Below are 13,912 nucleotides of genomic sequence, written 5' to 3' on the forward strand. Positions count from 1 at the left end.
TACCAAATTCAGTGCTTTCCTTCCCCTTCTTCCAATTCTCTGGTTGATTTTATAATAATTTCTTTTAATTGGGATATTTTCAGTGTCAGATTATCATCATCACTGCTGAATGTTTCTGTACATCAGGACAAATGGTTCTCCTCAGTAGGAACTACTTTAACTTGTGCTTTAGACAATACCCTACCCTGTTGTAACAAATTTTCTGCACTAATTTTCTTAAGACTATTAAAAACTAATGACATTTCTACAATTATGTTACTAACTGCACTAATACAATAATATACTAAAGAAACACTAATTAATCTAAGAAACACTCAATAAGCAAACCAAAATCACTGATCTTACAGGATATTTGCAATGATATGCTAATATAATTTGTTAATATTTAAAACATTGTTGACATTTAGGAGTAAAACGTTTTTTGTGATAAAGTTTATTGCTACATTACCAGTTGCCTTTTAAGAGGAATTCTGCAAAGTTCTACAGCATTGTAAACTAATGATAATTACTTCATTAAAAATAATGCATAGAATCCTTAACATAAACTAATGTAACAGTTATATCTTCTGTGCAGATGCAATCATAAACCATTTAAGAAGTCAACAACAATGAGAAATTTTAAAAGAAAACAAACCTTTTAGCATTTTTACAGCTACCGTTGATGCACCTTCTTTACCATTTAATCCAAAAGCTTCTGCTTTAACAACCTGACCAAATGCTCCTTCCCCTAAGGGTTTCCCTAACACTAATCTAAAAGAATTTCAAAAATGCAAAACGATACAAAATTAATTTTTTAAAATTGTAATATGGTCATCTGAAATTAGATTTCAGTTTTAAATTTGAATAAATTACCTGAACATGCAATGTTTGTATACATAAAAAAGAAGCAATTTAAGGTAATATAACATAAGATTTTAAAAATGTTACTGCTGTAAAAAAGTATAAAGAAATTATTAAAAAAATTTGAGACAAATTAGTATGAACATTGCCCTTCATGAAGCTCAAAAACTCATCCTAGAAGACATGTCGTCAATTAAAAAAAATTAACTGTTACTATACATCCGTTATGGTATATCTTAAACTCTAACTACATGGGTAGTCTGAAAAGTTCTCAGCCTAACAATGAAAAAGTGAATTTATAATTTCAAAATTATTTTTATTTTGCAACATAATATCCCTTAAGTTTAATACATTTATTCTAGTGATGCTCCAGCTCCATTATCCCGTTCCTGTAGTGATTCTCAGTAAGATCTGCAAAATACCCCTCTTGATTTGAAGAAAAACGCTGACCAGCGAGGAAGAGTTTTTAGTTTTGGAAAGAGGCAGAAGTCAGAGGAAGCCAAATCTGGGAATAGCATGGTTGTTCCAACAATTAATAGTGCAGATCTCTTAATTTTCCCATTGCCAAAACACCTTTGTGGGCACGTGCATTGTCCTGATGAAAGATGATTTTTTTCTTCTGCAAACCGGAACCTTTCTCACAAACTTTTTCGTCTAGTTTGGTTAAAAGATTGGAATAATGATTATTGTTTTACCCTTTTCAAGATAATTAATAAACAAAATGCCTTTTGCATCCCAAAACACCGATGACATGACATTTTCAAATCAAGAGGGGTATTTTACAGATCTTACTGAGAATCACTACAGGAACAGGATAATGGAGCTGGAGCATCACTAGAATAAATGTATTAAACTTAAGGGATATTATGTTGCAAAATAAAAATAATTTTGAAATTATAAATTCATTTTTTTCATTGTTAGGCTGAGAACTTTTCAGACTACCCATGTAGTTAGAGTTTAAGATATACCATAACGGATGTATAGTAACAGTTAATTTTTTTAATTGACGACTCTGATGGAACAGACTCTGCCTTCTTTGGTGCTGAACAACTGGCTTCTGTCCACTGTTTTGACTACTGTTTGTAATCTGATGTGTAATGTGTGTAATGGTGAATCCAAGTCTCATCTATAGTAATAAATATATGAACAAAATCAGTTTTAGTCTTGTTAAAATGCTCCAAGCACTGTTCAGAGATTTTCATGCGAGTGCATTTTTGATCTGCTGTGAGCAAGCGCAGCACCTATCTTGCACAAAGCTTTTTTCATTTGCAATTAGTCATGCAAAATGTATTCTTTTTACATTAAGAATTGCATGTTCTTTTGAAATGCCTATAGTCTTAGCATTTTCAAGCACTTTGACTTGCTAGTCATCTAATACCATATCGTGCACTTGATCAATGATTTCTGGCGTTGTTACACTTTTTGGACGTCCTTCACGTGGATCATCTTCATTTAAACTCAGCAGCCCATTTCCTAATTGTCAAAAATGAAGGAGAAGCGTGCCCATAAACTTTTATGAACTTTGAATGAATTTCTTTTGGCATTAAACCATCTTTTACAAAGAATTTTATAACCACACGATACTCAATTTTATCCATTTCAAGGGATAAAGACAACACTTTTGTTTCAGACAGCTGTATAAAACAAACTACTTGATAGAATGACTTGCAATTTCACATGGATGCTTATGACAGATGTACCAATTTAAAAAAAAAACTTGCCAATAGTGTTGCCATCTATGGTCGAGGCAGAGAACCTTTCAGACCACTCTTGTATATGTGCACTTATCAATTGCTGATAATACAATTCACTCATCAAGAACTCCATGGTGCAGAATGCAATGCCCCTCTCAAGCAGACACATATACTCATCCTCCCTTCCTTATACATCATCCAAGGATAGTCTCTTGCTCTGCATTTCTTCTACATTAAATGAATTTCATCATTCCATCTGAAGTTTTCAAGTGACAGGTGTGCACACATACAAATCTGGTGCCTAAGGCATGGTATAGCTCACCACTAAAGTTCTGTAGAGTTCTTTAAGAGATACTTGTTCATGAGAGGGTTCTTTTTAATTAACATGAAAAACACAGGGAATAAGGAATACTATTTATTTAAAGCCATATATTTCAGCCTGAACATTACACAGGCCATTCTCAGTGGTGATGAGAGTTAGTTACAAGGTAGAACGCAAACAATGTATAACATTACACGGCTCTTGCTTTTTTGAATCAATCCACTGTTTGCTTTCTACCTTGTAATTAGCTATCATCAACACTAATGGTGGCCTGTAATAACAGACATCCCCAAATAAGAAAATTGACTTCCTGGAATGTTTTTGAGATAATTACCTTACCTCGGAGAGCAGGTGATCAGTGGCACATCAGCATGAGTTTGATTTGGTCATAACATGAGGACCTGCCATTCTGAATGGGATGCCATATATCTATCTCACAGATGGGTGTGATCATGTGCTCTTTAATGGGGAAAGAGAACAAGTAGGTTAAATTTTTAAGAAGAAAGATTTTTAATGATAATAGGATGCTAGACTAACTATGCTGTGAATGATAGAAAAGAAAAAAAAAGAAAGGTAAAGAGATATGGTAATAATAATTTTATTCACCAGGTGAATCAAACTAGAACTACGAATTAAGATGAAATAATGAAAGAAGCATAATAAAATAATTGACAGCAGTTGTATGAGGATTATAAGGTGCAAGATAAAAAGAGGAAATCATAATACAAGAAGAAATCTCAGAGAACTCCTATTAGGTGGCCAGTAAAGAGGAGGACTGATTATTGAAGAATGCCCTTTCAGGATGGAAAATGTAGGCAGTCATGTGATGTGCGCAGATGCCACAGTAGTGTCTAAAGTTCATTATTGGTTACTTCATTCCAGTGGAACAGGTTGTATTACTAAAAAACAGAAATGGATGTATTTGGAATATTAAGTAATCTGAATGTCACCAAGGCTATGAGACTGAAAAAGATTTCAAATGTTTTAAGGGTATGTTCTAAGAAACTAATAGTGCTTGACATTTTGCAATTGGTCAACTCCCTTGAGAGTATAAAATGGGAATGATGTGCTGTTGCTTAATTGTAGTGTTAAAATGAAAGCAAAAAAATACAAACCAGCTTGCATTTCTTCAAATGTGGTTAAGATTTGAAAAATTAGTAAGGACTTGTATGTAGGAATAACTGGCTGATGCGAGATACTTTATAGAAACCAGTAAAGAAGCTACTACTATTATTATTATTTAGACCTCCAAGGAGTCAAAAGACTCATCGCAGAAGGTACAGAAGCTTTAACAATGAACTTCATTATACAAGCTGTTATATTGTGTTAAATGGAAGCTCTCTGTTGTTAAAATAGAAGCTTTAACAACATGCTCCTTTATAGAAGTATTTCTTAAAGGACAGTGTTAATGATATTTAAAAGATATACACAAGCTTGTTCAGAGCTTGTATAGCTTCTTTTTACAAATGCCGTATGTGAGATCCACAACTTTTGTGGTAAATAAGTATCTGACTTTTACCAACTGACTTATCACAGCAAGTGTAGTTTATTAAATATAATAAAGTTACAAGAGCAGTTGATACAGGGGTATTTTAACCTTAAGAACTTATAACTAAGTTTATAGGCTAAAATGCTAGTTTCATTTTCAATGGCATAAATAATGGATGGAAGCTGCTACCCTTCTTAGAGAACACACATTTCTGCACTAGACTTTAATTTATCCAAGACTGAGTTCAGCATGTTTACACAACATTATAAACTGACATCAGTGCTTCTAATGGAGCTACTATAGAACAGCACTGATAGACTGCCTGTTAACAAAGCATTCAAACAGTAGCTATATTTTTATGAGCAAAATAGCCACCCAGAAATATTGCAAAATGAAGTTTAACAGCATGCCAGAAATTGCTTTGCAACATCAAGCACAGAATTCCACAATAATCATGAATGCTGAAAAATACAGGAGTTGCTATAGGATCAATGCTGGAGAGTTTCTACAGAAAATAGTGGGAGATCAGGGGAGAACCAGAGGTCATCCCTGGAAACTGTATAAAGAAGGTGTGAGCAAGGGAGTGAGAAGCAGGTTTTTTTCATGCAGAGTTCTGAGTGATTGGAATGCCTTGCCTGAGAGTGTGGTGTCTGCAGAAAATTTGAGTGTGTTTAAAGCACGGCATGATGAGCTATGCGTATAATAAAATGAACTCCCAGATGAGTCTCTGACTCCATGGGGTCTTAGGTAATAATAATAATAATAAATTAAATAACTTACTAAATGACAGTACACCTATGGCTTACCAGACTCAGATCAACAAGACCAATAATTTGATCCAAAGTCTCATCAACTGGACACCAAAAAATTACTCATTTTCAAACACTCATTAGTTTCAAGAACTCATGGAGTACCAAAGACTTATCATAGATGGCAGAGAGATATTTGGAGACAGAGATTAGAGCTATCTCTAATCTCTCTAAATATCTATTATACTTATTAGCACTGCATGTGATGGGGGGGGGACTGTATTTTATTAAAATAGCTCACATTTCATAGAAAGAAAGAAAGAACTGGATATAACTATTGGAAAATGTAACAAGTCTAGACATTGCAAATTTGTTTACAAATGTCCCTTTAAAACTGCTTCAAAATCGATTTCCAATGGATACCATCTGACTGTTCAAACATTGCATAAAAAAACAGTTTTGAGAAAAATACTATAAACAAAAAACAGGGTCTTACATTGAAATATCTCTGTCTCTGCTTCTAGACAATTAGTTAGCTCATCCACTCTCCAGCCAAAAGGCTGCGGGTTTGAATCCTGCTGTGGGCATGGATGTTTGTGATTGTCTGTGAAAATACAAGTGGTGCTGGGTGTTGATGAAGTTGCAGTTTCATTGTAGTTTGTGGATTTAGTGGTGGAGACAGAGTTATAGAGCAGGTGCCCCCCCCCCATGAGTCTTTGGACTCCCTGGAGGAGTCATGTAATAATAATATATGACACCTCAAGGGAGTGTCATTTATTATAATTTATTGACTTGTTTGGGGGAAGGGGGAGGGATACGGAAAACAATCCATCATAAATCCAAAATTTGGTTGCATTATGTGATTGTTGAACTTGAACAAATAAATACATCAGAACAACTTAAAGAATTCACAAGCTATCTGAATAGCCTTTCTCCTGAACTCTAACATAAGATCCCTACCATTTCTAGACATGCTCCTAGAGGTATGCCTCAAACCACCACCTCATGCAAAAACTGGATTAATTAAATGCTAAGACACAACATACAACTTCTATTCCAACACTGAGAAGAGGAATCAAGAATTTTACAAGAATTTGTAAATCAGTTCAGAATTTCAGAGTTCAGAATCAAAATTTTTAGTTCAGTTTGATTCCAAAACAGAATTTGAACAGCCAAAAAGCAGGAAACTTGCGGCCTATCCTAGCGGTAGCCATGCCTTTTGCTCTCTTGCCAAAGCAATTGTTGCAACTTTTGTCCTACACTACTCCTACCCTTATCATACACAGATGGCTCAATTGCAACATCACCCACGGAAAAAGCTAATCGCCTGGCTTTACACTTTGTTTCTAATGCACGCATAACTGACAATGGCAAATGCCCCCTAGTCATTCCAACTGCCCAACATACAATTCCCCCTGTATCTTTTTGCCAGAAAGAGATCATAAACCCTGTCTTTTTTTCCAGCCGAAACGCATTCCAGTAAGCTTTTAGGACTTTAATGGTCCCTAAACACATATTTTATAAGTATTTCAAAACTAGGACTGCCTCCATTTTAAATTCTTAGTTATGATCGTTGACAATGTAAATCAAGGGTCATCTTTGGTTCATCCAATCTAGTGCTGCCATCTTGTGTTGTTGTTGACACTGAACCTTGAAGATCGAAGTTTTCGATTAGAATCGATAGTTGGCCAGAAGTTATGGTAGTTACCAGAAGCGGAACATGTGAACAAGCATACAAGTAGCCTCGCACTTTTACAATGTGGGTGAGTGAGGTTAACATGTTTCATGGAAGTTTCACCAGTTTTACGCGATGTATAGTAAAATAACACAATTTTTCTCTTCTGCTCCGGCAACTAAAAGTTAAAGCTCAAGAACAGTAAGTATAGTGATAATGATGGGGCAAAAACAGACCCAATGGACAGTGATACAAAAACTGGAGGGATAAAACATGTGGCTCCTACGGTTGTTACAACAACTACTATGACGAGTAAAGACATACAAGAAGATTTGCCTGACTGTTGGACTCTAGACCAAAAAGCTGATTTTTGGTCTAGAGTGTGGTCTAGTGGTCAACAAAAATGAATGGCTGTTGGTGGAGAATAAAAACATTGGCTGTAAAATATGTAAGGAAGTCACAAATTTGGGAGTAGAAAGGAATAAGCAAGGTATGAATATTTCAAAGCCATGGACAAATATTCAAATTTCTCATTATGGTAGGAATAAAAACGAGCAAATGACTTCACTATGTAAAAAAATTCATGATCATAAGAACAGTTCAGCTCACATTGCTGCTGCTAAAATTAAATCTATCCCAATGGCTTTAACAGGCCTTTAAGGCCCACAACCTTCCAAGCATGCTTGGATTTCATAACCGAAATACGAGGATAGAATGGTCACTCCTATGCCTCGCTAAAATTAAAGAATCTGCAAAAGAACGAAAACTGGAGGTAGCTTATTCAGAAGCATTTGAACATGAGAAAGAAGTCACTTGTAGAATCTTCAGAACAGCATATAAAGTTGCAAAGAAAACCAAGGATTTCAATGACTTTGAATCAGAAATTGACCTCCAAGAATTGAATGGCAGTGACATGGGTTGAATTCTACATTCTGCAAATGCTTGTATCAATATAACAAATCATATTGGAACTGAAATGAAATAAATCCTTTTTAAAAAAATAATAGTCAAACTGTGAGATTTCCCTTTTGATTGATGAAAGCACCACTATTAGCCAGTTGTCATCATTAATAATATATGTATGCACAATAATACCTGATATTGGGCAACACACAAATATTTTTATTGACATTGTAGAGTTAGAAATTGTATCTGCACAAGGTATTTTCCATAGCTTGATGAATAACCTTAATGAATTGGGGTTTCATGATGATTATTTGAAGAAAATCTTGTTGCCATTGCCTGTAATGTTTGGCTGTGATGTTGGGTATGAAAAAAGGAGTAGCGGCTTTGATTAAGGAACATTATCCTCACATTTTGGTTTGGCATTATGCCAACCATAGAGTCGAGCTCTCTATTGGTGATGTTATAAAAAAAGACTTCTCAGAACAAATCAGCCACTTCAACTCATTTCTTGACAAACTTGACTGTCTCTATTACCAGTCACCCAAAAATGTCAAAGAACTAGGCAAAATAGCTGAAGATCTTGACAAGGAGATCTTCAAAATTGGAAGAGTTTTAATTACACGTTGGGTGGCTTCTAGTTTTAGAAGTGTTTCTGCAGTGTGGAAGGATTATGAAGTATTTGTGGCTCATTTTACAGCAGCAAAACAAGATGAAAACAGAGACAAATCTGAAAGAGTAATGTATAAAGGCCTTTCGAAGAAAATAACAAGTGTTGATTTTGTTTTGGATCTTGGATTGATGTGCGATGCTCTCCAAGAATTGTCAGAGCTTAGTGTTGAACTGCAAGCAAGGGATATTACACTCTACAAAGCTCATAGCAGTATATCAAGGCAGATTCAGCTGTTTGAAAAACAGGAAAGCCAATGGCAGACCTTTTTATTGTGAAGCTGTACAAGCAGTTGAAAATCTGAACTTTAAAGGAATGACTTTGGAGAAGACGGTATCCAGTCGATCAACAAATGTGAATCATTCTCTTGATCCTACAAAATTTTATGACTGCTTGAAACAACAAATGGAAAATCGCCTTCTATCTGCAGAAGAGATGCAAATTCCAGAATGGACAAAAGTGTTGTATCCAGAATGTTGGCCACACGGTGCTGAAAGGAATGTTATTTTCAGTGAGACTGCAGTGGAGAGTTTGCAAGAGGCTAAGAATTCCAGCATGACAGGTTGTTAGAGGTTTTCGTGAATTCCTGACAGAGAAGAAAATCCCTGCTGCACCATTGCAATTAATAAACACTATCAACAACATCCCCATTTCTACTGCAGAATGTGAGCGTGGCTTTTCCCAGATGAATCTGATTATCACACCAACAAGAGCTTCTCTACAAATGAAGACTGTGAATACACGTTCATCAAGCTGGTTGGGTCTCTCTCTGCATGTTTTTCAACCCTTACCATATGTCAATTCCTGGTTCCTGAAAGGCAGGCATCTAGCAATAGACACGAAAGTAAGGAACGAACTCGTGATGAGCCCAATTTGGAAACTGTTTGGAACATTAAGGTATTAAGGTGAAAATTAAGGTATATTTTTAAACTTTTTTTCACCTTTGCTTTAATATTTAATGTTTTATTTCCATTTGATATATATAATATCCGTTTGTCAAAACTAAAAGAACAGAGCTTCAAAAGCCCGGTATGTTTCGATTTTCTTGTGTTATGAGATGGTAGAGTTCCGGTAAACTTATATTTAGAAAACAATCATCATCGTCATCAAATTCCTGCCATGTACCCTCAAGGGGTGTACAGGATATGATAGTACTACATGAAAAAAAATTACATCATTATTAACTTTCTATCTACAATTTTCCTCCAAATCAGTCTGTTACTTGTCAAGACTCCAACATTATCAGGTCTTATATTTCTATCGTCTAAGGCATTTTGTACCGTATCAATCCACCTATATCTTGGTCTTCCTCTGGGTCGTTTTGCTGCCAACCTGGCAGAGAACACTTGTTTTGCTAATCTTTCTTCGCCCATTCGGTTTAAGTGATCATACCACCTGAGATTAGCTCTGCTAACGCATTGCTGGATGCTGACAACTTTCCTAATATCCTCGTTTTTTAATATGATGTTGCCATTGATGCCATCTGTTCACGCCTCTAATCTTTCTCAGGACTCTCATATCTGCGGTCTCTAGTCTTTAGTCAAGTGTTTTACTTCTGACCCAGCTCTCAGATCCATAAGTTAAAACTGGTTTGAACATTGTCTTGTATACAGCTAATTTAGTGTTCCAACTAATTTCTCTCTTATTCCATATGAATTTATTCAATTGACTTCCCACCATACCAGCATTGCTGATTATGTTGTCTATTTCTATATTTAATTTACCATCTTCAGTAAAAATCGTGCCTAAGTAGCTGAAATGTTTTACTTGTTCCACAGGTTCTCCATTCACAACACACTCGACATTTTCAATGATTCTGCCTATTTTCATTGTCTTTGTCTTTTTATTGCTGACCTTCATACCATATCTATTACAACAGTTATTCAATTTAGTCAGAGAATCTTGCAGACTTGTAGCAGATTTATTTAGAAGTATAACATCATCCGCATAAAGCAAAGAGCTGACATTAACATCTCCAATTTTGATATCATGTTTAATACAACTTTCCATCATAATGTGATCCATATAGATAATGAATAAAAGAGGGGATAATGTACACCCTTGTCTCACACCAGATTTAACATTAAACCATCTTCCTGTACTTCCTTCAATTCTAACTGCTGACTTACAACTCAAATAAAGACTAAGTATTGCTTGATATAATGCCCCATTGACACCATATAACTGTAGCATATTGAATAGCTTCTCTCTTGGCACCTTGTCATATGCCTTTTCCAAATCGACAAAACTTAAATACAGATCTTTGTTATATTCCCGTGATTTCTCCACTATTTGTCGTAAAGTGAAGATCTGATCCTGACAGCCTCTATTTGGCCTGAATCCAGCTTGTTCTTCACCAAGCTTTTCTTCCACAATTCTTCTCAACCATTTCTCAAGTACACTTGCATAGATCTTGCCAGGAACACTCAGTAGGGAAATACCTCTGTAATTCTCACATTTGGTTTTATTTCCCTTTTTTATATATGGGTACTATGAGAGATCTACTCCAATCATTAGGAATTCGTCCCTCTGTTCAGGCTTTCTGAACTATGCAGTGCAGCCACCGTGAGACTTTTATACCACCATAGATTCCACAAGATGCTGGATTACATCTACTTCTACAAGACAGTCCTTTAACTGACTCAGATTTGACAGAAGAGGACCTTGTCCCCAGATCTGTTTTTTTTAACATGTCCCATACATTCTCAATGGGATTCAGATCAGAGCTTTGTGGTGGCCACAAACGATGGAATTCACTGTCATGCTCACTGAACCACTGTGAACAATTCTTGTATGATGAACAGTAGCATTGTTGTCCATGAAACAGCAGAAGTCACCTACTAGATAAAAGGTCAACATTGAAGGATGGACTTGATCAGCAACAATGGTCAGATATTCCTTGGAGGACACCTACCAACAGAACATGCACCCACACCATGACACCACCTCCGGCAGCTTGAGTTTGTGTTTACAAGAGTTCATTCCTTCATGGGACTCCTGCCAAACTCTCTGCCTACTATCAGTACAGAAGGAAATGAACCTGTCTCATTGGACCATGACTTTTTTCCAGTCTTCTAGTGTCCAGTCACAGTGTTCCTGACACCACTGTAGATGAACTTTCTGGTTCTTTGCAGAAATCATAGTTTCCTAATAGGCATGTGACTGCCAATACTGATCCTCTTCAATTCCCTGCACATAGTTCAGTGAGATATGGGTCAGGAACAGCCTTCATTAAATGCTTCAGTCAACTGCTGCACACAGGAAGTTCTGTTTGTCCATATAAACTCAGATGACAGTGATTTTGATCTCAGTAGTGGCAGTCGCATGCCTATGGAAACCACTGATTTCTGCAAAGTATCGGAAAGTTCATATACAGTAGTATCAAGAACACCATGACTGGACACTGGAAGATTGGAAAACAGTCATGTGGTCCAAAGCATCATGGTACATCTTTTTCTGTACCAACAATATGCAGAGTTTGGCAGGAGCCTCATGAAGCAGTGAACTCAGCTTGCCTTGTAAACACAACTCAAGATGCTGGAGGCATGTTCTTTTGGTCCGGAATGGGTCCTCTGATATTGTTGGAAGTTCAGGTGTCCAAGGAATATTTGGCCATTGTTGCCAATCAAATTCATCCAGCTGGTGACTGTTGTTTCATGAACAACAATTCTACTGCCCATTGTGCAAGAATTGTTCAGCAGTGGTTCAGTGATCGTGACAGCAAATTCCACTATCTATCTTTTGTGGAAAGGGAGCAAAGTCCTCTTTCGTCAAATCTGAGCTAGTTAAAGGATTGTCTGGTGATTGCCTGGTATGTGTATGTTGTAGACATGGATGCAATCCAACACCTCGTGGAATCAATGCCAAACTGCATATGTGATGTAATGGGGCTAAAGGAGGTTCAGCACAGTGTTAAATAAAAGTTTCTAATTCATTGGCTGGTATGTGTTAATGACACTTTTAAAAATCTTATCAGATTCATATAAAACAAACTTGCTTACCGCTCACGAAGAAATTCCCATTCAGGATCGAGAGGAAGTTCATATTCTGAAACAGTAGTTAGTTCTGATGATAAGCGTCCTCGAGGGCAGTCAATCTTCACTAGAGGGGCAACTGAAGTGTTAGAATTATCGGAATCCTGTAAATACAAACTTAAATCACTCTTTTTCTGTGTAATAAAACACTGAGATTCTTGAAGATTATAGGACAGAGAATAACTTGATATCTTTTGCTGGAGCAGCTTGTTACTAGACTCTTGACTGGACTCAAAATGTTTAATTACTTATGTTAGCATGTTATTATTATCAGCATTCCATCAGGAGACTTATGTCCATCCACTGCATGGCAATGAAATGAAATATCTCAATTCATACTAGAACACACATGTAACTAATATCAAAATGTGTTCAGAGTCAATTTTTATGTTTGTGAGAGCACCCAGGGGAAAACTAACTCCACTGCCAGTCAGACTAAATATCTCAAAAAATAACTAAATAAATAAAAAAAAATCCCTAGTGGCATACAAAATAACTTGTGGAGATTCACTAAGTTTATCTCCTCAGTTTATCATTCAGTGACTCACCATCCATTTAAACATTTTTTTTTCATAATTTTTTTTTTTTTTTAACACAGACATAACAATACCAACATTCAAGAATGCCAAATTACATAATCAATATACAGTAGTTACATTTTAATTAATCTATCCTCTAGCCATAACTATCATTAACAATTAAAACTGTGTTAGATAATTTTTAGATGACTGTTCCAGATATTTTCCACTCAAACCATAAAAAATGAATTTTTTTTCTTTCTTTGCTAACTTTTTTATGCCTTCTACCTGAGCCTAGTATGGCCAAATGAAGCAAACTCATCTTTTGTATGTTTTGAATTAACTTATAAACTTCAGTCACATTTCCACTGCCTCTTGTTAGCTGAATTCATCAAACTAGTAATCTGATTCTCATAATTATCATCATACATTTCTTGACATCTATTAAAAACTTTGATGAGTAAAGCAATCCAATATCTGCCTGACTAAAAACTTCTATAATGGTATCGTTATTTTACTCCCACAAGTGAAGCTTCTTTTAATAATGCCACAATTTTAGTGAGCCTTACTGTTCTGATTCCTGTACTTAAATTTGCTGTCAATCAAAATATCCAAATCTTAGTATTCATCAACTTTTTCTAAAGATTGTACATTCAACTTATATTCATATAATATTATATTATTGAATCAGACATACTTGCATTTGTTAACATTAAATTTTAAATCCTCATTTCTTGTCCAATCTTCCAATGTCTTAAAGTTCATCCTATAAAGAACTTAGGTCATCCAAACAATTGACTACTCTTTTAATATTGAAACAAGATTGTTTATGGATGTGTTAAACAACAAGGATCCAAACACCAAAGTTGTGATATCATGCTCCTAACAAGCTGGCTCTTTGAAGAGACTCTCCTTAAAACACTACTTCCTGTCATTTGTCAATCAACCAATTTCCCATCCATCTCACTAGATAACCATTAATATTCATTTGGTACATTTTAATCAGTAGGCTGTATGT

The 13,912-nt window shown here is 35.6% G+C and overlaps 1 protein-coding gene across 3 annotated transcripts in view; it reads right to left on the reverse strand.

Annotated features, from left to right (window-relative positions):
• The window catches only part of LOC150107299 (fibroblast growth factor receptor 1-like), a 334,528-nt gene that overhangs the window by 66,795 nt on the left and 253,821 nt on the right, over positions 1 to 13,912 (reverse strand). For all 3 annotated transcript variants that reach the window (XM_090391806.1, XM_090391807.1, XM_090391804.1), the window contains 2 exons: positions 12,344 to 12,480; positions 635 to 750 (listed from right to left, as the gene is read on the reverse strand). In XM_090391806.1, the coding sequence (XP_090247932.1) occupies positions 635 to 750; positions 12,344 to 12,480 (253 nt within the window). The remainder of the gene's footprint in view (positions 1 to 634; positions 751 to 12,343; positions 12,481 to 13,912) is intronic.

This window comes from Typopeltis vanoorti, chromosome 4 (genome assembly GCF_054136105.1).
Source record: "Typopeltis vanoorti isolate ZY-2024b chromosome 4, IOZ_Tvanoo_1.0, whole genome shotgun sequence".
NCBI classification, from domain to species: Eukaryota; Metazoa; Arthropoda; class Arachnida; order Uropygi; family Thelyphonidae; genus Typopeltis; species Typopeltis vanoorti.